This window comes from Podarcis tiliguerta, assembly GCF_965153285.1.
Source record: "Podarcis tiliguerta genome assembly, chromosome: 5".
In the NCBI taxonomy this organism is placed as follows: domain Eukaryota; kingdom Metazoa; phylum Chordata; class Lepidosauria; order Squamata; family Lacertidae; genus Podarcis; species Podarcis tiliguerta.
The window spans coordinates 14,254,130-14,278,905 of record NC_139538.1 but is presented as its reverse complement, the minus strand read 5'-3'; the positions used below and the strand labels follow the sequence as shown (position 1 = coordinate 14,278,905).

Below are 24,776 nucleotides of genomic sequence, written 5' to 3'. Positions count from 1 at the left end.
AGAAATAGAAATTAAACAAAGAAAAACAAAGAACAATACATAACACTGTAAACACACTTTCCAAAATGAATACTAATAAAAAAGATAAGAAAGAATAGAAGATATAAAGAAAAAAGAAAAGAAAAAATACTTTTCATAACCTGAATTATTACCAAATTCTTGCTTCAAATACTGCAATATATAAATCTTAGTTAAAATATTATAAAAGACTTCCACCGCATTCACCGCACTTCTCTTAGTTGTCTTACTCACATTTACATCTGTTCTTCAAGCATTTCGCTTCCTTAGATTCTTTCATAATCAATCAACTCTTTATGTTCTCTGTATTCTTCACAAGGTTAGTCTAGACACAGCCAAATTTTTGTATTTGAGCCCTGCTTGTATAAATAATCATGTAAACATTTCCATTGTTTCTGAATTAATTTTTTTGACTTATGCCTTATTAAATCCGTCAATTTTGCTAACTCCAGGTACTCACAAAGTTTACTTAACCATCCCCCCTTTTGTTGGAATATAATTTCCTTTCCATTGAGTGGCTACCAACATTCTGGCTGCCATTGTTGCATACAGAAATATGTTAATTTTTTTATTATTATTATTAGTTGGGTGGCCTCTGAGACTGTAAAATCCATCCGTAGACTAGTCGGCTAGCTTGTACTCGAGTAGACCCACTGAGATGAATGAGGTTCATTGATTTCAGTGGGTTTTGCTTTGAGCAAAACTTAGCTGAGGTGCCACCGATATTTTATTTTCTCAGGTGATTTCTTTCGGGTCTGTTGCACAAGGCAGCTTATAATTTGGAATACAGAGATAACCACGTCCGTTTTGTTGCAGCTCATTGCCTCCAACGTAGAAGGGAAGAGCAGTCCCAGCGACGTCTTGGTCTGTACAACAAGCCCTGACCGGCCAGGGCCTCCCACCAAACCCGCCGTGAAAGGGCCAATCACATCTCAAGGCTTCAGCGTCAAATGGGGTAAGGTGCCTCTTGCGTAATACTGGGCTGTCGTCGTTTCGCATCCTTAAATTGTGGAATCAGGAGCTGCCTGGTTGGGAGTGGAAAGAGTAAAGAATTGCACATATACAGTGGTGCCCCGCAAGACGAATGCCTCGCAAGACGGAAAATCCGCAAGACGAAAGGGTTTTCCGTTTGCAGAGGCGCTTCGCAAGACGAATTTCCCTATGGGCTTGCTTCGCAAGACGAAAATTGACGAAAAATTTTGAATTTTTTCCCCGCTCCAAAACCCCTTTTCCTGAAGCGCTAAGCTGCTAAAAGCATTTTAGCAGCAAAACCGCTAATCCCTTAAGCCTTAAAAAGCCATTTTTAGCCCTTAAACTGTCAATAGCGCTAATGGCGCTAATCCGCCAATGGGCTTGCTTCGCAAGACGAAAAAACCGCAAGACGAAAAGACTCGCGGAACGGATTCTTTTCGTCTTGCGAGGCACCACTGTATGTCCTTGATTCCCATCAAGTCAGCATCATCTGAGAATAAGCCAGTGCAACTGGGAGTTCCTACAGTTGCTCAGCTGTTGTTGTTGTTGTTCTTGTTTAGTTGTGTCCAACTCTTCGTGACCCCATGCACCAGAGCACCTCAGGCACTCCTGTCTTTCACTGCCTCCTGCAGTTTGGTCAAAGTCATGTTTGTATCTTCGAGAACACTGTCCAACCATCTCGTCCTCTGTCATCCCCTTCTCCTTGTGCCCTCCATCTTTCCCAACATCAGGGTCTTTTCCAGGGAGTCTTCTCTTCTCATGAGGTGGCCAAAGTATTGGAGCCTCAGCTTCAGGATCTGTCCTTCCAGTGAGCACTCAGGGCTGATTTCCTTCAGAATGGATAGGTTTGATCTTCTTGCAGTCCATGGGACTCTCAAGAGTCTCCTCCAGGACCTTAATTCAAAAGCATCAATTCTTCTCACCTGTAGCAACCCATAACTTGCTGGGTTCATTCCAGTGTCTTGGCTGCTGGGTGGTATTTAAGATGGGTTCTGGTGGGTGATCCTTGCAATGTACAGAGGGGATCCAACATGTCAAAAAGAATAGATTCTGAATCTACTAGTCACCTGTGAAGAATTCGTGCCTGCCCTCTTTCTGTAGCTTCTGTAACAAGATTTTTTTTCTTTTTTAACAGACCCTCCTCAGGATAACGGTGGTTCAGAAATCCTAAATTACCTGTTAGAAATTTCAGAAGGAAGCTCTGAAGGTAAGTTGAACTATTGCAAGAAAACATCATTGAATGTCAACAGAATGAGAACAGTGTTATAATAGTTATCCAAAGGAGGTTGTATATCAAATATTTTTAGATTGCATCAAACGATTTCATTTGGGTTATCGCCCAAACAGGATTTTTTTATTGTGGGTTTATTTTCCATTGCCTAAGGAGCAGGAAGTATGAGATGTGTTGTTGCTGTTGATATCATTTATTTATTATATTTTTATATTTAATTTGTTTCCGAAGTGAACAGCGAATGGCATTTTTTTCCTGATTTAACTTAGTGGTTTCTCACTATATATTGCTAATTGGATACCTGGCAAATTAACTTTAAAAAACAAACAAACCATAGTTAAGACGTTTTAAATTGTGTCTATTATTTTTTCATATAATGCCATAAATAGTTATTTTTTATAAGAGAATAACCCTGTGTTTTAACCTTCGGGTTTTTGTTCTGCCTGTCACAAAACTTGGAATGGAGGCTTTTGTACAAGGCAGATACAAAGCCAGCAAAGCAAAATGACCACCTGTACCTTTTTAATGGAGAACCACTTTAAGGAAGCCTTTTCAGCAGGTAAATGAGCCTTGTTTGGGGGGGTTAAATCTATAGGCCACTTCTCCCCATAAAGCAACCGTTTCTATTAATTACTGGAAGGCCTGTGGCTTAATGAAATCTAAATAGTACCTTAGCCCTATAGTAATTGTTTATCAGTTACCTGAGCGAGCCCAATTAACCTTTCAGCAAATCAATGGGAAGTGGCTTACAGAGGATCGGCTACAGAATGTCCGTGTACTTACTTGAAACCAGGGACTTTGTATAAGCTCCGGGCATGCTGTATTAGCACTGGTGGACACAGTCAGGTAAGTATCGCTTAACAGTGAAAAGTACCTCTCCTCCCACCGCTGCTGCCATTCACCTAAAAGCTTTCCTTGAGTTCTTAATTATGGAGAAGTGGGGGGGGGATTCTCGTTTATTTTGCCCCATCTCACCCCACCCGCTACATACCTGTTCTAAGCACTGGTTGAGATATCAGGCTAGTGCTTTGTATATTGTTATTCAAGGTTCAGAAGGTGCCTCGCAAGTTAGGAAAGTGCAGATCAGTCTTTATTTATATGTCCGCACAAAATACGTGTGTGTGTGTGTGTGTGTGTGGTTGCATCTTCTTAATGCGCCATTGTGACTTCAAGACCTAAGGCTATCAAGGGATTCCCCACACAGCTTGCAGATGTGTGCATTCTCCATTTCATTTGCAATCCATGTGACGTTACTGTCAAAGAACACCAGTCTCTATGCTTTTGCCCTGTAGATTCAGGTTTACCCGATAGGGAGATCATCTTTTTAGCTGGGGAAGCTAATAAGCTCCACTTAGGGCCGCAGACTATTAGTTTCAGTGTCCTGAGGTGAGTGGATCAGTCCTCTTTTCCATGCCACTCAATCCCTTCATTTTTATTTTTCCTGACTGTGCTCATGTAACTATTTTCAAGTGCATCGTCCAGTGGCTCTCAAACTCTTTTCTCTGGGACACACTTTCAGAATAAAAATTTGCTCGCGCCATGCGAATTTTTTATTCATAAAGAAATGCATTGGAAAACAAAAAGAAATAACTCCTAGCAGTGCTTGATTTTTAACATAGAACACAACTTCTTTATAATATGACAATGGGGCATCCAGAAAGTATAAAACTATTATTTTTATTATTATACTGCACCAAGATGTTTAAAGGTTTCTTCAGTTGTCCTTGAATCTTGCCATCCTCTCCTGGCACGCCACACCCTTTGAGAACCACTGGCATAGCCATATACTTTGCCTTTTGATCTATCAGATTTGCACAAAAACTGCAAAAGTGTGTATCGTCGTACCTTGGTTCTCGAACAGAATGCATTCCAGGAGTCCGTTCAAAAACCAAGTGCGGCTTCCAATTGGCTGCAGGCACGTACTGCAGCCAGTCAGAAGTCATGCAGAACATTCGGCTTCCGAAAATCATTCAGAAAACCAGAACACTCACTTCCGGGTTTCGACCGTTCGGGAGCTGATTTGTTCAGGAGCCACGGCGTTTGAGACCCAAAGTACGACTGCACTGAGAATCTGCAATTGCCTGACTACTTTTGTGCACATCCTGGGTGGGGAGAGTAGTTTTCCTAAACAAAAACAAGGGCATATATCCGCAGGCAATCAAGTTAGCGAAGTCAGTTAAAGCCCTGTTTGGAGATTTGCTCCATGTGAGGAACCATTGTACAGAGTGGTAGCATGGAGCAGTTCTCGCTTGCACCCATCCCTGCCAGATTCACTGACCTTCCCACACAACCTGTTGAGGAGGAACACATGGAAAGAGCAGCCTTCTCTGCATGCCGTGCTCCACCTCACTGGGGAAGTCCATGCACATTTTTAAAAATTACAGTGGTACCTTGGTTTTCGAACTTAATCCATTCCAGAAGTCCATTCGACTCCCGAAACCATTCGAAAACCAAGCTGCGGCTTCTGGTTGGCTGCAGAAGCTGCGCCTGACATTCGGCTTCTAAAAAACGTTTGAAAACGGGAACACTTCCGGATTTTTTGGTGTTCGGGAGCCATTCGAGGACCAAGGTACCACTGTATTTATTTATTTACAGTGGTGCCCCGCAAGACAAATGCCTCGCAAGACGGAAAACCCGCTAGACGAAAGGGTTTTCCGTTTTGGAGGTGCTTCGCAGGACGAATTTCCCTATGGGCTTGCTTCGCAAGACGAAAATGTCTTGCGATTCCTGGGGGGTTTTTTTCGCTCCCCACCCCCTTTTTCTAAGGCACTAAGCTGCTAATAGCCTTTTAGCAGCTAATCCGCTAATCCCTTAAGCCTTTAATAGCCGCTAAACCGCTAATAGCGCTAATCCGCTAATGGGCTTGCTTCGCAAGACGAAAAAACCGCTAGATGAAGAGACTCACAGAACGGATTCTTTTCGTCTCGCGAGGCACCACTGTATTTGGATTTATAATTCTGCCTTTCTTCCATTGTGTAACCCAAGGCAGCTTTGCTTGTGCTGCCCAAGGTGGTGACTCATCCAGGCACCGCTGAGATTCAGACCTGCTTAGCATCAGCAAGGGGATGGCCCTCATGTGCTTTTGGGCTCTGTGCCACGCATCAAAGGCTCCCCCCACCCACCCCGCGGACATTTCCTGTGCACACAAGCACCATAGGCAGATGGCAGGCTGGTATCCACCCCCCCTACCTCCACTGTGTGAAGTGACAGCCCAGATGGGGCTTCAATCTAACTCCCATTGCTTCTTTTTCCAGTGTTCCGAAAGTTTACTTGTCCGTACACTAAGCGTTGCTCCGGGCCAGTGTCAGCCACCCAGAGTACTTGGCAAACCAAAGCATAAGGAAGTGCAGCTGCAATGGGGTAAGCTGGAAAGAGGAGCTTGCTTTCGTACAGTTTCATTTCGTTTTCGTTTGTTAAAAAGGTACCTGCAGCTACAGTAAATAAAAGTCCATCTGGCTCAGTATTGTCGACTCTACTGGCAGCACATCTTTGGGGTTTTATACTGCAGCTTTTTCCTAGCTGGAAGTGGCAAGCCGGGGGGAATATAATAATATATAAAGGTAAAGGGACCCCTGGTTGTTAAATCCAGTCGCGGACAACTCTGGGGTTGCGGCGCTCATCTCACTTTACTGGCTGAGGGAGCTGGTGTTTGTCCGCAGGCAGTTTTTCTGGGTAATGTGGCCAGCATGACTAAGGCGCTTCTGGCAAACCAGGGCAGCGCACGGAAATGCCGTTTACCTTCCCACCGGAGTGGTACCTATTTATCTACTTGCACTTTGATGTGCTTTCGAACTGCTAGGTTGGCAGGAGCAGGGACCGAGCAACGGGAGCTCACCCCGTCGTGGGGATTCGAACCACCGTCCTTCTGATCGGCAAGCTGTTTAGACCACAGCGCCATCCTCATCTCTAATAAGCCACAGGATTACTATATTGTAAATAATTAGTGTTTGATGTCTAAAGGGTTTCCATAGGAAATGGAGATTTTAGTACAGTGGTACCTCGGGTTACATACGCTTCAGGTTACATATGCTTCGAGTTACAGACTCCGCTAACTCAGAAATATTACCTCGGGTTAAGAACTTTGCTTCAGGATGAGAACAGAAATTGTGCTCCGGCAGCACAGCAGCAGCGGGAGGCCCAATTAGCTAAAGTGGTGCTTCAGGTTAAGAACAGTTTCAGGTTAAGAACAGACCTCCGGAACGAATTAAGTACAGTGGTACCTCAGGTTAAGTAATTAATTCATTCCGGAAAAGCATACAAAAGCATTACAAAATAAATAAAAATGATATGTTATATCAAGCAGCAATGGGGGAAGTAAGGACACATCTTGGACAAAGAGTGGGAAGTCAACTTTTGGGGGGGGGTATTAAATTTCATGTAATTTGGCATTGATTTGTTTAAAAATTAGAAAACTAATAAATATTATTTCGCCAAAAAAAACCACCCCACACACCAACTTAATACAGCTTCTGGAGGATGCCCTTCTTTACCCTGAGGCTTTTGGCACTATTATTTTAGGACCCACCTTATTTTTATGGTTGTAAGTTGTTTCAAACCGTTTTCCTTGTTGTGTTTTACTGTTGTGACCCACTCTGGTACCTTAGGGTGAAGGAAGGGCGATGAATAAATTTTAAGAATATAGTAATTATTATAATGTCTTTTTTATTATTATTCAGACGCTCCTCCTGTGTCGGACAGCAGTTGTCACATCTCGGCATACAGTGTAGAAATGACTGGCCCCGAAGAGGCAACATCAGAGGTGTATCACGGTCTGGGTCTCGAGTGCACGGTCTGCGATCTCCTGCCTGGGACAACCTATCACTTCAGAGTGAGGGCCCTGAATGACGGAGGGGTAAGCCTAAGCGTTAGAGTGGGTCCTTGGGGAAGCCATTGGGTTGGAATTGCAGCTCTGATCAGGACCTTGTGACAATATACATATTTAATAATAATAATAATAAATTTATTTATACCCTGCCCATCTGGCTGGGTTTCCCCAGCCACTCTGGGCGGCTTCCAACAGAACACTAAAATACAATAACCTATTAAACATTAAAAGCTTCCCTAAACAGGGCTGCCTTCAGATGTCTTCTAAAAGTTTGGTAGTTATTTTTCTCTGACATCTGGTGGGACAGCGTTCCACAGGAAGGGTGCCACTACCGAGAAGGCCCTCTGCCTGGTTCCCTGTAACTTGGCTTCTCGTAGTGAGGGAACTGCCAGAAGGCCCTCGGAGCTGGACCTCAGTGTCCGGGCAGAACGATGGAGGTGGAGACGCTCCTTCAGGTACACATTGCATGGCCTATTTTCAAGGAGCTCAATGTGTCCCCTCCCTTTTCATTCTTACAACAATATTTCTATTTATTTATTACATTGCATGGCCTATCTTCAAGAAGCTTAATGTGCCCCTCCCTTTTTTATCCCTACAACAACTCTGTGTGAGGAAGGTCAGGCTGAGAGGTACTGACTGGTCCAAGGTCTCTGACCTAGACCCTGCAATAACCATCTGAGGCCCTTCTTTGTGTGGCTCTTCCACCAGAGATCTGGAAAGGAGGGGAGCAACATGAGAATGGGCCTTTTCTGCAGTGGCTCCCTGTTTGTGTTTGTGGAAGACTCTTCCCAGGGAAATTTGTCTAACGCCAGCATAAGACATCTTTAGGCACCAGGCGAAAGTTTAAACAGATGGCATGGATATGACCCATGTCTCCCTGGTCCTTTTCTTCAGTGTTCGAATGTAGGGTTGTACACCACAAAGCCATACTCAAGAGTAGGCTTATTGGCATCAATAGTCAAGGCCAGTTTCAGTGGGCCTACCCTGAGTGTGACTTGGTTGAGTACAACCCGTAATATCTTACACAACAGGCTACAAGCTAGTTTCTTTCCTTGGCCATGGGCTAGGCTTCTGGGATTCCATACTGAATGTTCAAGAGCATTATATCTGTGGAGAAGGAGGGTTTGCTAGCAATTCCGAGGCACTCGCTATGAAGGATGAGGGACTTAACTTTGGCCAGGAGGGGAAGAAATCCTCTTATTGGGCCAAGAGGTTGTTTGCTGCACGGATATGGCTTTTGAAGTGCGGGGAGGAAAATGAAGAGAAATGTCCCTCAAGATCCTTCATTTAAACATACTAACAAATAATATGTGCGGTTTATATTGTGTAATAATATATATGTTTTATTTTCCTTCCTTTAGTATGGGACGTATTCCGAAGCCACAATAATCACAACCGCTGCTGGGCCCCCCGGGCAGTGCAGACCACCTTCCCTTGCCTTCATTTCTGATACAAGTGTACTTGTTAGCTGGGAGGTAAGAGGAGCGCTTTTTAAGTGCCGTAATTTTCAGTTCACAGCCCCCACTTAGGGCTTATCCACACTTAATCTTTCCAGCCACAGGTCCGCATTCTTTGGGTGTTGTTGTTGCTGCTGTTTTTGACCCTGAGCTTTCCCCATGTAAAGCCACTCTTTAGCACTCAATCGGAGCAAACGTGAATTCGAGTTTTCTGCAGATTGCTGTTTGCTCCGATTGAGCTTTAAAGAGCTGGTTTTCATGGGGGAAAGCTCCAGAGCAAAAACAAAACAAAACACAGAGCCACTCAGACAAAGCGCTTTAAAGCATGGACTGTGCCTGGAAAGAGCAGAGGAAAGGTAAGTGTGCATAGGCCCTTAAATAAACAAGAATCCCGGTCTGCTTCTGCAGCAAAACAAGTTGGTAGAATCCCGATATGATAAAATCAGTCACACCACGGTGGGTGAACGATGTTTTGAATGCTCCCTTGCCATTGAAAATAAAAACTGCAAATGGAAAACTTAACACAGAACATAGAGAACCAGGCTAGAAATTTTCTCCCTCCTTTGCTGGTTCCTTAATTGCAGCAGTGAGTATTCACTTTAACAGATGCTATCAAAAATAGCACCCCCCACCTGCAGCTCCAGGGTCTCAGACAGCGCTTCACCTGCTGCCTGATTCTTTTGACTAGAAATTCCATGCAAAGTTTATGTTTTTCCCATTGAGCTATGGCCCCATCCCAGATAGGGGGTGGTCTCCTATTGTCCATTCTGACTTTTTTCTGCCACCTTTGCAGCTGCCGTTCAAATTTTGGTGCTTTTTAAATTGGGCTCCATTTTCAATCATGTCACCTGTATCTGTATCTCTCCTCCATGGAGCTCAACCTGGTTTTCTTCCCCTTTCTCCTCACTACAACCCTGTGAGGTAGGTTAGGCTGAGAAAAAGTGAGTAGCCCAAGGCCACTCAAAGAGCTTCGTGGCTAAGATTTGAGTCCTAGTCTGTGGCTGCAAACACACTATTAACTTTATGGAAAATTCCCTCCCTGCCTCAAATAATTTTGGGCACTGTAGTTTGGGTGTTGGGAATGGTAACTCTGTGAGAAGTGAACTACAGTTCCCAGAGCATTTTGAGGATGGGGGGAGAATCTGCTTCAAGTGTGCTTTAAAAGAATAGTGTTGTATACCTGACTCGAACCACTTAAGCATGCTGCCTCGTGGACCATAGTTTACGTTCCAGAGCACAGCCTGTGTACATTTTAGCACAGAAATCTTTAAGAAGTGGCATCATGGAACACACACGTCTTTATTATTTCAGGTGTGTACTGAAGAAAATGCTAAATGAGCTTTAAATGCCACTGCTTCAAAGTGATAGCATTTGTTTAAAGGCAATTTAGTCTGGCAGGTGCATCTAGAGTTCTGTTAGCTCTGTAAATTTACCAGAAAGTCACAGGTGACTTGTCAAGGCTTCCCCCATGTACAAAGGGCGGTGAAGGTTTTTACATTGTCGAAAACAACTCGTAAGCCTGCAAAAAGGTCAACTGCTACGTTTCCGTCGGAAGTATGCAGAGTTTGAAAGTTTGAAATAAATGAGTGCGGGTTGCGTGATGATCACAATCCGTAGCCTTTCATTCCTTGAGAAAACAATAATTTAGCAGACTGAATCTTAAACCACTATTCCGAAAGCCTAAATGTGTGATTGTAGAATCCCTGGCTGGAGTTTTGTCTGCCTCCTTAGCCCCTTTTTGTATCACGTCGTCCTCAGCATCTCTGCCTGGCAATGTGACCCAGATGTGTAAGACTAACCCCTTTCTCCTTGGCTGAGGCCAAAAGGTCCTGAGGTTTGCCTCGCCCACCTTCCTCCATAAGAGCCAACTCCTAAGGGCCGTTCTTGTTTTTGCAGAATCACTATTTAACCCTTCCTTTCCCTTAGAATTGGGACGCGGGTGGCGCTGTGGGTTAAACCACAGAGCCTAGGACTTGCCGATCAGAAGGTCGGCGGTTTGAATCCCCGTGACGGGGTGAGCTCCCGTTGCTCGGTCCCTACTCCTGCCAACCTAGCAGTTCGAAAGCATGTCAAAGTGTAAGTAGATAAATAGGTACCGCTCCGGCGGGAAGGTAAACGCGCTTCTGTGCGCTGCTCTGGTTCGCTAGAAGCGGCTTAGTCATGCTGGCCACATGACCCAGAAGCTGTATGCTGGCTCCCTCAGCTAATAAAGCGAGATGAGCGCCGCAATCCCAGCGTCGGCCACGACTGGACCTAATGGTCAGGGGTCCCTTTACCTTTACCCTTAGAAACTCAAAGCAGACTGAGAACGGAGCCTCTCCCCCCCCCACCCTCCCGGAAACAATTCTGGATGGCTTAACTTTCTGTTCCTCAGCATTTCATATCTTGATTAGGTCTCAGCTTCCTGCTGATTTCCTCTCAGTGAATTCCGCTCATTCCTGATTTTCAAAATCTGCACTGAAACGCAGCTGGAAGAGCACTGCTGGATACCACCAGTGCTAAGAAAATAGTTTTAAATCAGGATGGACCTCCATTCTTGAGACTCTCACCCCCTCCTCAGCCACACACCCAGGCACAATTTAAATGATCTCTGTTGTTGTTTTTAGCACTTGCCTTCCTGTTAACCTGTGTAAGACCATTGTAGGCTCAGAGATGACCCAACAGGTTTGTGTTTGTGTTTCAGAGTCCCGAGAGCTTTGGTGCTGACATCTCAGAATACAGACTGGAGTGGGGAGAAGACGCAGAGTCCTTAGAACTCGTGTACAGTGGCACAGGCAGCTCCTTTGAAATCAGCCAGTTATCAGCCGCAGCACACTATTTCTGTAGGCTACAGGTAAATCGAGACGCTTAACTTTAGGATAAGACGGCTAGATCGTGAAGAGGGCTTGCTTTATGTTGCTGCCGGGAGGTACCTCCTTTCTTCTTTACGCGAGTGTGAAATAATGTGGGTTTTTTTGCCAACAAGTTAGGATCTTGGTAGAATCAAAATGGAATTTTAGTTCCAAATACTGCAAGCTCTAATTCTATGGATAATTGCAGTCTGTGAGGACATCGAGACCAGAGCTGGCCCAGCCATTAGGCAGGGTAAGGCTGCTGCTTCAGGCGGCAGAAACCCCCCAGGCTCACACATTTACTCAGTCCTGCTAAGCCACGATTTGGCTTATCCTTCAATCCAAGCCATTGGCTCAGAAGATTGAAATGGGGAAGATAGGTTTTTTTTTGGGGGGGGGGGAATTATATGCAACTTAGAATACTGGAGTAATCTTTATTGAAAATATAAAAGATATACAAAGCCACTTATACCCAGCATGGAAGAGTTCATTCAATTGTACACATTCATTATTATTTTTAAAGAGTAGCATAAAGTCAACAATCTTTTACATGAGATCTCTTTTCCATTCTCTCAGATTTTTATGTTTGAAATGTTCTGTGCAAGAGCTGCTTTTTCATAAAAGCCAACATTTTACAAGCCATGAATCCATTCATTATATAGTAAAAGAAACACAACAACGCAACTGTTTTCCCCAGTAACAGTTAAAGTAAACTTCTAAAAAAAATATATCATGATTTTCAACATTAAATGCAGTCAAGAGGAGCTAGTAATTAATGCTGCTTTTCACTATACACAATGCTTATATTGCTGTGATAGTTGTCTAAAAACGAGAGCGTTATTATATAGCATAGTCACGACTCTCCAGGTCATGGGGTTTGTATTTGCTGGTCTGCACTGAACAATTAACTGTTTATAAGCGGACTGTTGTCAGCCCATGTTCCACCTTTTGTTTTGTTAAGCACTCTAGTCTTCATATTATTCCCCCCCGCCCCCAGCCAACATAAGGCTTCACTTCCAATATTTTACAGATGGGAATATTGTGACCTCCCAGTCTTGGGTGAATTTGACTTTGTAACTTCAGTCTTCTATATCTCCATGCACCGAGAGGCCTTGGGTGTGATGAGCACGTGACGTAATGAATGTTTCACTCCGCAGGCAATAAACCAAGCAGGAGCAGGACCTTACAGTGACCTGGTGACCTGTACAGCCCCAGCATCAGTCCCTGATGCTGTGACCACTCTCTGCGTATCCGATGATGAGCACTTGGATTCCTCTCCAATTTCACCCTTTGTGTGCCTTGTATTGAACTGGGAAGAACCGTGCAATAATGGGTCTGAGATTATTTCTTACAACGTCGACCTTGGCGATGTTATTATCCCGGTGGGGAACGTCACAAGTTACGTCGTTAGCGACCTGCTTCCAGAAACCACATTCCGGTAAGTGTGAGTTTAAAACTGCAGCCGGCGGGGTTTTTTGGTCCGGTGGGCGCATTTTGAATTTTGAGAAAGTGCTATTGTTGGGTGCCAGTCACAAAATGGCTTCCAGAGGGGACATGGGATAACACAAGATGGCTGCCATGGGAGCATGGCGTAACACAACATTTTAAAAAAGCACACTCATTGCTGCTTTCCTCTTGTGTTGTGTCACTGCTTATTTATGCAAAACCTTTTGGTCTGAACATCCCCCAGAGCAATGAACAACATATTAATGCAACACAACAAACATACACTCAAAACAACCAAGCAATCCAAACAATATAACAGCAAAATCATTGTCCCGTCAAGTGATTGACAGGCACAACAAACACACATCCAACACACACAGAGAGCTCACAGGACAGGGATAGACAACCTAGAGAGCATCTCCCACCTTTGGGTAGCATTGCCCACAAGGCCCTCTCACTTGTAGCTACCCATGCTTCAGATTGTGGGAGTGCTTCATGGAGCCCCGGGCCGATCTGTTTACTGTCATCATTCACTCAGGGTTTTGACCTTCTTTTTGGTCTTTAGATGTTTGGAAACTATGATAGCTGTTCTAGCATCGCAGTGCAAATGAGAACAGATTGAACTAATTATAACGTACATCCTAAATATGGGGAACAATTAAAGGTTTTGCTGCACGGTGCAGTGTGCTCATTTTTCAGATTTTGGGCAGTGATTATTAAGTGTGCATATTAGCTCTGTTAATGTATCTTTGTGGATAAATAAGTGGCTTAGCTGATAATTATTATGATGATTCTTCTTTTTTCTTCCCCTGTGGACTTCTGAGAAATTATTTTAATTTAGGAATGAATGTCGGTAAAAGGTCGGACGGCGAATGTTAATTCTAAGATTGCTCAAAGCTGCCCCATCCTCGGGCCTCTTCCTAATGGCTCTTCAATCCAAATTATCTCTAATAATGGCAAGGGACAGGGAAAATGCACACTGAATTTTATTATTAGTTATTGCCTGTGAGGTGCTTCCAGGGTGCTTCATGACCATTAGTGGACCATTAGTATCAGCCCCATAAAACTGGGAACGGAGGCTTAGGGGAATTATTTACCCAATGTCATTCATAAGAACATAAGAAGAGCGGGCCAATGGCCCATCTAGTCCAGCATGCTGTTCTCACAGTGGCCAACCAGATTCCCACGGGAAGCCTGCAAACAGGACCAGACTTGGGGCATTGCCCATCTGTGGCTACTGCTACACAACACCCACTCAAGACAATGGCAGCTGTACGCCGAAAAGAAGGGTTGTGTTAAGCAATTATCACAGAGAAGGTGCAAAGAAATCTGTCCATCTGGGGGGAGATGCTAGACTAAATGAGCCTTTGTCCAGCAAGCCCCTAATATTCTTATGAATATTCTTTGTCCAGCAAGCCCCTAATATTCTTATGAAAAAATTGCTCCTGAAGATGGGTCAGCAGTAACTCTCAAGGTGCCAGTGAAATTAACTCTTTATTCAAAGAAATAAAGCAGCTCAGGCCTAGTAAGCATAGCAACTCTTGCCCCTATGAGGTGATCATGGGGAGTGAAGATCTCCTCCTTCTCTGAGTCTCCTCCTTCCCTGAGTCCTTCTCAAGCAACCTGAGACTTTGTGTCTTGTCCGTCCCTGGTCCGCCCTCTTCTGGCCTCTTTTGGTTCAGGGAGACCAGCAGGGAGGGGAGCAGGAGAGCAGATCCCCTGGCTTCTTCAGCAGCCTGCCCCTGCTCTGCCTCTTGGGCCCCCTCCTCTCCAGCCTCTAATTCTGGACTTCTCTCTGCCACAGCCTCCTCCTGCTCACTAAACCCTGTCACCTCTTCAGCTTCCAACACCACCTTCTCCCAGTCTGCTCCCTCTTCTCCCTCTGACCACTCATCATCATCCCACCACCAGTCCCCTGGCTTGGAATCTTTCTTGCCCAGCTCATGCCTCCCTTCACTCCTCTGTGTCCAGCCAGTCCATGAAACTTACTATGCTTGAGAGCCAATGTGGTGTAGTGGTTGAGAGCGGTAGTCTTGTAATCTGGGGAACCGGGTTCGATTCCCCGCTCCTCCACATGCAGCTGCTGGGTGACCTTGGGCCAGTCACACTTCCTTGAAGTCTCTCAACCCCACTCACCTCACAGAGTGTTTGTTGTGGGGGAGGAAGGGAAAGGAGAATGTTAGCCGCTTTGAGACTCCTTAAAGGGAGTGAAAGGCGGGATATCAAATCCAAACTCTACTTCTTCTTCTTCTATGCTGGACTGGCCATGTCTTGCTCCAGGATTTGGGCGATTAATGGCGCAAGCAGTATATACACAGCCCTGTTCCATGATGCTCACCTTTAAAACTTTCTGCCTTACATTCTGTAGGCAAATTGCTATGATGAGGTTATCCTGCAATTTCTTTTTCAAAAAATTGTTTTCTTTGAAATGTTCCCCCCCCCTTAAATCCTCTAGATTTCATACAGCAACATATACTTCTTAAATAAAACCCACTGCTATTTTTAAGGAATCCGCTTGTCTCTTTCGTATCAAATAAACAACAAACTTAAAAGCATTAACTAGGTATTCTGATTGAAAAGATTGCTGCACTTGATCTGTCTGGTGAGAAACGTAAGAGAATATTGTCCAGACAGAAGCAATGACCCAGGACAGGACATTTGTGTCTTTTTAATGTTCTCCATCAGCTTTACGTTTGCAAGTCCAGTAGAGAGCTGCCGGTGTCCTTCAAGGAATGATGACTCAACACCAAACCTTGGGTGCTCCATTGCAAATCATAGAGGATGTCATTTTAAATCGCGAATGTGACATTTAGCAGAGGCTGCTGCAAAATTGTTCTGTGTTGCTTGTCTTTGTAGCCACAGCGGCAGCTTCCGCTCCTACTCCATCATTCTTATTATCACCTACGTAATTTTTATACTGCTTCATATTTCAAAGCGACATTATGCTTTTTTCTTGCCATTTTGCAACTGCTGCTTCCCACATTGTTTTTGCTGCATTTGTGGCACCAAAGTGACCTCTTTGGGGTGCAAGCCCAGGCAGAATGTATGGAGGTCCCAGGCTGCCCAGACGACAAGGACCCCCCCCCCCCCGGCATCAAGTGGGCCAGAGGAAAGCAGAGCAATACACACCAGGTTCATTCAAGATTAGTTATACTCAAGTAGACTCATTGAAAGTCCATCCATCAATTTCAGTGAGTCTACTCTGAATATAATTGGATATCCCCCATAATTTGCTCAGCACTTAACCATTTTACAATAATTTATTCAGTGTGCTTTTAATTCATTTGTCTATTTGATAATTTCTGTCCCATCCTTCAAACACGTTTCCCAGGACACATCACAAAACCACCACAAAAACAATAGGATTTTTTTTATATAGAAAAAAACTTATTGCAAAAAGCTAAAACAGCACTTACGATGCAAATCATGGTTTAAACTGCTCTTTTAAAGGCTCTTGAAGTAAAGCAGTTTTTGCCTGGTTCAGAAAAAATAGGTCAGTGGCTGATATGCATGTCGTGATAAACCATGGTTTATCATGACAAGAACAAATTCAGGCATACTTTGGGCTCTTGTCTCTTCCAGTGTGGAAGGATGATTTTGAGGCTTGTACTTCCTTCTTCTAATTAACCAACAACAACATCATCATGTTAAACCTCACAAACGGTGCTAAATCTTAAATAGGGCATGTCTGAAAGAAGCAAACTCAGTCCATAGTTTTTGAGTTAGCCCCACACAAGTAATGGCCTGCTTAAAATTATTTGGAAAGCAGTATGACCTTGTCATTGCAAAAATACATGCAGCTTTTCTGTATGAGTCGGTGTTTCTTGTGTTATTTAAAGAAGGAAATTGTCCAACTGGGCAATTAATCAGTTACACCAGCAACTTTGGCTTTTATATTTCCCAATTTGCAAAGCATTGGGCCAAGTCAGTCAGCCAGAAAATTGATGGTGCTGGTTCCGGCTGAGCAGTTTGGCAATTGGGTTCTCATAAATAACGTTAACCGCTGGTTAATGGGTCTGATGAAGATAAAATATTTGGTTTCGTGCCCCAAAGTGGTTAGATCTTTCCGGCATCATTGCATTAATTATTTGCACAAAGACAGCCAAAACGTTGTACTACCTGAGGCAAAATCATCCAAATTGCTTGCCCCATGATAAACATGCAAATCAGATAATTAACAGTTCACTCCCCTGTAATGGTACCTCAAAATTTTCTATCTGAGATTGCGTAATGCAGAGATTGCCATCTATGCTGGTGACACTCGTTTAATTTTGGGAGGAGCATCTTGGAATTTTATATATATATATATATATATATATATATATGGTACCCACAGCAGCGCTCAAAATTTGAAATGTCCCTGTTATTTGGAAGAGGTTGATGAGCAGACCATGGAAGTTTCTGTTGCTCCAACTCCATCTGCACCATGGCCAACTGGCTAGTTTTATTTACCGGTAATTCAGCTCCTGCTTTCATATATTTCCAAAGAACAGTTTCTGTCATCCTGACTTAATGCAGAAATACATCATTAGTTAGTTAATCAACTTGGCAAGAGCTCAAGAGTGCTCTCCTTGACTTTAATATAGCCCCATGGGGGCTGGAGGGAGAGATACACTCCATGTTAACCCTTTTGACCAATACACATTTAGACATTCTCATTTCAGTGTCAATAAAGGCATTATGCTTCAACTCCTCTGCATCAGGCGAGAGGCAGAAAGAAAACCAATAGGCTCAAAACCAGCTTTTAACGTAATTCTTTTTTTTCTTCCCCCCAACCCCTTGCTTTGCTGCTTTCCTACCATAGGATCCGGGTTCAGGCTGTAAATGGCATCGGAGCGGGACCTTTTAGCCACTCGATTAAGGCCAAGACCAGGCCTCTGCCCCCTTTACCTCCTCGGCTAGAGTGCACTGCAGCCGGTCCTCAGAGTCTGAAGTTGAAGTGGGGGGAAAGCAGCTCCAAGCAGCACACTGCCGACGACATGCTGTACATCTTGCAGATTGAGGACAAGAACAAGAGGTAAGAAGAGCAAAGAGGATGAGGCTCCTTCTGATCTGCAGCTTTCTGTAGGCACGGAAATAAGGAAAGAGGTGCTTCGCTCATTCTGCTTAGAGGTGCTGGTGTTGCAAGCCCAAAAGAGGGTTAAAATGCAGCTACAGTGGTACCTCGGGTTACATACGCTTCAGGTTACAGACGCTTCAGGTTACAGATTCCGCTAACCCAGAAATAGTACCTCGGGTTAAGAACTTTGCTTCAGGATGAGAACAGAAATCGTGCTTCCAGGAGGTCCCATTAGCTAAAGTGGTGCTTCAGGTTAAGAACAGTTTCAGGTTAAGAACGGACCTCCGGAACAAATTAAGTACTTAACCCGAGGTACCACTGTATAAGTGACAGCAGTGCCGGATTTACGTACAGTGGTACCTCGGGTTACAGACGCTTCCGGTTACAGACTCCGCTAACCCAGAAATAGTACTTCGGGTTAAGGACTTTGCTTCAGGATGAGAACAGAAATCGCGTGGCGGCGACAGTGGGAGGCCCCATTAGCTAAAGTGGTGCTTCAGGTTAAGAACAGTTTCAGGTTAAGAATGGACCTCTGGAACGAATTAAGTTCTTAACCCGAGGTACCACTGTATAAGCTAAACAAGCTATAGCTTAGGGCCCCACTCTCTTGGGGGCCCCTAAAAAACTTAAAGGGGGGGGGACTGGGTGTACATTTCCAAAATATAAGATAAAATAAATATTACTTTGATGAAATACCGTATTTTTCGCCCTATAGGACGCACCGTCCCATAAGGCGCACCTAGTTTTTTGGGGGGGAAATAAAGGAAAAAAATTATTTCCCCCCCAGGCGCGGGGTTGGGGAAGCCCGAGCTTCCCCCGACCCCAGCCCCCAAACAGGCAGCTCTCTGCAAGCCGTGGGAGCCCAGTGCTGGCTCCCGCTGCTTGCTGAGAGGTCCACGCAGGCTTCAGCATGCAGGCAACTCTCCGCCAGCAGCGGGAGCGCTCCCGCTGCTAGCGGAGAGGTCCGCGAAGCCTGGACGCGCTGAGCTCAGCGCGCGCAGGCTTCCGCATGCAGGCAACTCTCCGCCAGCAGCGGGAGCGCTCCCGCTGCTTGTGGAGAGGTGCGCGAAGCCTGCATTCGCCCCATAGGACGCACACACATTTCCCCTTCATTTTTGGAGGGGGAAAAGTGCGTCCTATAGGGCGAAAAATACGGTACATATTTTGTTACGTGAAAATAGCTTTAGATACCTATTAGGTCCATAAATTACCATATAGCATATATTCAGCACAAAAAACAGTGACGATTTGTTGTTGACAAAGGACAGCTGGACATATAAAGGGCCCCATTACCCTCAGTAGCTTAGGGCCTCAATCAAACCCAAATCTGGCCCTGAGTAACACGGTGGGAAGGTGGGAACAGGTTAAAAACTATTAGTGCCCTTGCTGAAAACAGTTGTTGGGATTCACCACTGGCAAATGGAATATAATAATAATAATAATAATAATATGTACCCTACCCATCTGGCTGGGTTTCCCCGGCCACTCTGGGTTCGACAAAGACCAAAAATACACTAAGATGTCACACATAAAAACTTCCCTGATGTCTTCTGAATGTCAGGTAGTTGTTGTTCTCTTTGACATCTGATGGGAGGGCATTCCACAGGGCAGGCGCCAGTACCGAGAAGGCCCTCTGCCTGGTTCCCTGTAGCTTTGCTTCTCGCAAATCTGTCAGCACCGGTGTTATGTGGCCCCGGCAGCCACTCCCAGTCACCACATTCTGCCACATTCTGGATTAATTGCAGTTTCCGGGTCACCTTCAAAGGTAGCCCCACGTAGAGCGCATTGCAGTAGTCCAAGCGAGAGATAACTAGAGCATGCACCACTCTGGCGAGGTGGTCCACAGGCAGATAGGGTCTCAGCCTGTGTACCAGGTGGAGCTGGTAGACAGCTTCCCTGGACACAGAATTGACCTGCGCCTCCATGGACAGCTGTGAGTCCAAAATGACTCCCAGGCTGCGCACCTGGTCCTTCAGGGGCACAGTTACCCCATTCAGGACCAGGGAGTCCTCCACACCTGCCCACCCCCTGTCCCCCAAAAACAGAACTTCTGTCTTGACAGGATTCAACCTCAATCCATTAGCCGCCATCCATCCTCCAACCACCTCCAACCGGAATATAGTTGCTTCCCCAAAGTACATGTTGCATTCAGACTGATGCATTCTAGTTGCTGCTAGATAAGCCCTCCATGCTTGTAGCAGCAATCTTCTTATAGCCGAATCGAGATTTATTTGCACCTTGTCTAATCAAGCAATTTCCAAGAATATGCTGCTGGATTTTCAGAGGGGATCAGCTTGCCACCTGGTTCCCCCGAGTCCCATGATTTTAGCCCATTAGCCGTTCTAAGGAGACTGGCAGGAACTCATGCTTATTGTCTCATGCTTATTGCCGTGGGTATCGTGAACTGCAATTCTTTCCTTCTAAAGCTGCATAGTGGTAAAAGTGCCTTGAGCACCATATAAGCCCCCCCGCATTTGTAGCAATCATGTCACCCTTTACGAATACAAGACACCAGTTGGATTCTGCTCATTGAAAGATGACTTGATTTGTCGTTTCTTGATCTGTTTAAGAAGCAAAAAATGAATAATTCATAACATAGTTTTCAATTGCCATATAAGCAACGCTCAGGGCAAACAAATCTTGTTACACATTGGCCTAAGTGCTTCCCTTAGCCAACCGTTAACTGGGTCGCAGCAGCTCCAAAAGGATGTGCTTATTTTCTTGCAGCAAACAGAGTATCTCGCTTCAGTGGGCTCCCTGATCTGGACCAGAACTATACAGCCAGACGTGAAAAACATCCAATAGCTGGGTTTGAATAGGATTGGGGGAGACGGAGGAGAGTGAACAAATTGTAGTAATTTGTTCTAATGGGTTTAATTCGACCTTATTAGAACCAGCTTCATCAAGCCACATGTTGCATTCATCAGGAAAGGTCAGAAATGTTGTTTGAGCTCTTCCCATGCCACGTAAATGACATATGAGCAACTGCTCTGGAGTTGTTTTGTAATATAATGCCCATTGCTCACCTCTTCCCATCTCTGGTGCTGGTGTTTGTCTCAAATGACTTTTTTTCCCTGATTCGCTTTGGGAAGCGGGCAATATTCAGACTTAGTCGGTAATCTCAGTTTTTGATTCAGATTCATTTCACAAAATGTAGCTGTCATGACCAGACATGTTTGCCCTGGCTTTTTCTTTTTCTGTTAAAATTGCTTCACTTTGTTCATTTGCCTGCCGTGGAAAGAACTAAGAGATTCCTAAGTCAGAGTCAGTTATGTTGAAACCGTAATCGATGTTATTATGTCACAAGTTTATTTAGGATGTCATTTCCAGCTCACAAATCATAAGTATAGCATCAGTGTTACAATATACGTACAGTCATACCTTGGATTACAGACGCTTCAGGTTGCGTTTTTTCGGGTTGCGGAACAGCGAAACGCGGAAGTACCGCAACAGGTTACTTGCAGGTTTCGGCAGCGCTAAATCGTGCTTTGCGCATGCACAGAAGCACCGAATTGCAGCGTGATCTGCATGGATCACGTTTGCAACCCAAGCACTGTAAAGAGTGTGTGTGTGTGTGTAGAGATAGATAGATAGATAGATAGATAGATAGATAGATAGATAGATAGATAGATAACATTTTTATTTGACTGGGACTTTAATGTTGTTGTTGTTTTTTCACGGTGTTTCAGAATGTGTCTGTTTCATTTTAGTTTTATGCTGCTCTTTTGATATTTTTAAAAGATTTTTGTTGTATGAACTATAATTTATACTTGGTTTCTAAATTTGCTGGCATTTGCTTAATTGAAAGTCGTAAGAAATAACTTCAGTGACCTTTTTTAAAAAAAAATGGAGAAAGCTAACCCCACAGTAAAGGTAAAACAAGCATTTAGGAATAAAATCCTGATAGGATTTCCATGCATTTCTGAGGTTATCACTTTCCCCCCTGAAAATATAAGATGGGATTATTTCATTTGTTTTTATTTACTGCGTTTCATATATTCCACTTTTCTGGTAGTGCGTATTTGGTTACATGGAGAAGAGTGAAGGAGCCCTCGTTCTAACTGCAGCGAATCAGGCAGCTGCATTAACCTCACTGCATTCACATTGCCTTTTGAATCACTTAAAATAATAATAGAATCTTAGAATTGTACTGGTACCCCAAGGATTATCTACTCCAGCCCCCCGCAATGCAGGAATACAAATTTGTTGGTATGAACATCAGTCCATGGTTTGGTTGCACCAATGCCGGCCATTGGCACTGAACTGGCCTAGTATGTTAGCCTTGACATGATGCTCTGGGTATAAGCAGTTTGTACATAAAGCTGTAAAGAGACCCCACAAAGCACACAGTCTGCTTTGCCCGGTGATGAATACAGCTAATACGCAGCTGCCGCAGGTTTTCAAGGAGTCTAGTTAGGAACCCGTTTACACTCTTTTAATTGAATCAAGATCATTAACATCCACTTTAACAGCAGTGCCTGGTTTCAGACCAGCACTGAGAGCGCAGCAAGTAGATTCTCTGAAAAATACAAAAATAGGTGCATTATCATACTCATTCATAATAATCAGCATGCACATATTTTAGGCTTTGGCTAGCAAGAAAGGAAAGGAAATTGGCAATTAAGACAGAGCCATATGGTTGCTATAGTATTCTGAAATAGCCAAACTCATCAGGAAACAAAAGGACAAAAAAAGTGAGTTGATTACACCCTATTTGTCCGAAAGTATTAATTCTATGATATACCTGTGGTGACTATCCCATGGGTATGTTGTAAATACACACACTCCTTTTCTGTTCTCATCTTGTTCTTAATGGTGTCTGTTAATTGAGATTCTTTGTGCCCTCTGATTAATACATGAGAAATGTGTATCTGCAAGGTGGATTTGTGAAAGACTGTTCTGCCATGGTTTGAACTGAGATTCTCAACTCTAACAAAAGCCTAGAGAAAATGGTCAGACTAAACAAATTATAGATTTAGTTTAATACATGGCATACACTTAATGTCCATTTCCCCCGCCAAAGAATCCTAGGGGCTGTATAGTGGTACCTCGGGTTACAGGCCCTTCAGGTTACAGACTCCGCTAACCCAGAAATAGTACCTCAGGGTAAGAACTTTGCTTCAGGATAAGAACAGAAATCGTGCTGCTGCAGTGGGAGGCCCCATTAGCTAAAGTGGTACCTCAGGTTAAGAACAGTTTCAGGTTAAGAACGGACCCCCGGAACGAATTAAGTTCTTAACCCGAGGTACCACTGTACTTGGTTAAGGATGCAGGGAAATGTAGTTCTGTGAGGGGCAAACTACAGTTCCCAGGGTTCTTGGGAGGGGGAGTTGCTTTAAATGTATGGTATGTGCATAGCCTAAATCAGGGACCAGCAAACTTTTTCAGCAGGCGGCCAGTCCACTGTCCCTCAGACCTTGGAGGTGGGGGTGGACTATGTTTTTTGGAGGTAGATGCAAGAGCACCATAAGCCCCGGTGGCTGCTTACCTGTGTCTTGTGAGCAGAAAGGGCTGGTGGTTGTGGCGGAAGAACAATGAGCGGCACACGAAAGGGCTCCGGAGAGGGGCTGCTTAAAATGGCGGCCGCTCGATCACTGCTGCTGCTGGCACCAACAAAGCCCAGCCTCCTTCCTCCTCTAGGCAGGGCAGAGAGAAGACAGGAGGAGGCAGGGAGGGAGGAGGCACGGCCACCACCGCTGTGTGAGGGAGAGAGAAAGAACATGCACGCTGGTGATCCATGCAGCGATTCCCGGACTGTCTGCAGGCTGGATCCCGAAGGCAATTGGGCCTGATCCGGCTTGTGGGCCTTAGTTTGCCTACCCGTGGCCTAAATGCTGACCTGAGTTACTGTGCTGCTGCTGCTGCAAGCAAAGCTCAGAGCTCCTCTACGTGCCCCCAAAGAGACACTTAATTCTCACAATATAACTTGTGGCAATGAATTCCGCAGGTAATCTAAAACCTTCATTTGCTTGCTGTTGCAATAACGTCCTGTAGGTTTAACTAAGGCAGATGGCGTTTTACAACCCAGAATTCTGTATGCAGACAACTGGTTTCGTCAGTTCTATATAGCAACCGGATTTTAACATCATGTGGTTGTAGCTGGAGTTATTTCTACTCAAGAGTTAGACGCACTCCAGTGTCCTTGGCTAAGTTGGGTCTATTAATTTCAATGGATCTGCTCCAACATTGATGGATATAACTTGCAGCAACCTAGCCAGTTATACACACAGATTGCGTACTGGTGAATTTTTTTTTTAAAAAAATACTTTGTTCTGTAATTTTAAGTAAGCCCCTGGGAGTGTTTTTAAAGTGGGGAAATAATAATTCTGTTGCTTCTGTAAATCTCAGGAAACAAATACTGCGACCCAGATGAGCATAGCTAGAGATAGATATACAGTGGTGCCTCGTTACAGACGCTTCAGGTTACAGACTCTGCTAACCCAGAAATAGTACCTCAGGTTAAGAACTTTGCTTCAGGATGAGAACCAAAATTGCGCGACAGCAGGAGGCCCCATTAGCTAAAGTGGTACTTCGGGTTAAGAACAGTTTCAGGTTAAGAACGGACCTCCAGAACGAATTAAGTTCTTAACCCGAGGTACCACTGTATGCCTCCTGCCTGTTAAATATTGACACTGTATAAATGGTTTGGTTTTCTTAAACTGTGAGAGACTCTGGAAAGCAACTTCCTTGCCGGTGTACCATCTTCGTTAAAAGGTCTCTGGGCTTCCCTATTTTACCTCATCTAATGATTTCACCCCTTTTTTCTGCTTCAAGCACTTCTCAAAACTTTGTGCTCTTCAGTTCATAGGCAAATTATCTGCTGCGGTTTTGAAGCATGGATTAGAAGGGGTGGGGGGGAATCCCATAATTAGCTGCAGGTTTGACATTAATTTCGTTTAAGAGCGGGAGATGTGAAGCGTTTATTGTCTTAAAACTG

At 44.4% G+C, this 24,776-nt stretch overlaps 1 protein-coding gene across 2 annotated transcripts in view; it reads left to right on the top strand.

The window, feature by feature from the left end:
* FNDC3B (fibronectin type III domain containing 3B) overlaps positions 1-24,776 on the top strand; it is a 285,915-nt gene that overhangs the window by 238,817 nt on the left and 22,322 nt on the right. For both annotated transcript variants that reach the window (XM_083441945.1, XM_083441946.1), the window contains exons 15-23: positions 835-973; positions 2,126-2,197; positions 2,949-3,067; positions 5,476-5,581; positions 6,898-7,073; positions 8,408-8,521; positions 11,187-11,336; positions 12,492-12,772; positions 17,585-17,797. In XM_083441945.1, coding sequence (XP_083298071.1) covers positions 835-973; positions 2,126-2,197; positions 2,949-3,067; positions 5,476-5,581; positions 6,898-7,073; positions 8,408-8,521; positions 11,187-11,336; positions 12,492-12,772; positions 17,585-17,797 — 1,370 coding nt within the window. The remainder of the gene's footprint in view (positions 1-834; positions 974-2,125; positions 2,198-2,948; positions 3,068-5,475; positions 5,582-6,897; positions 7,074-8,407; positions 8,522-11,186; positions 11,337-12,491; positions 12,773-17,584; positions 17,798-24,776) is intronic.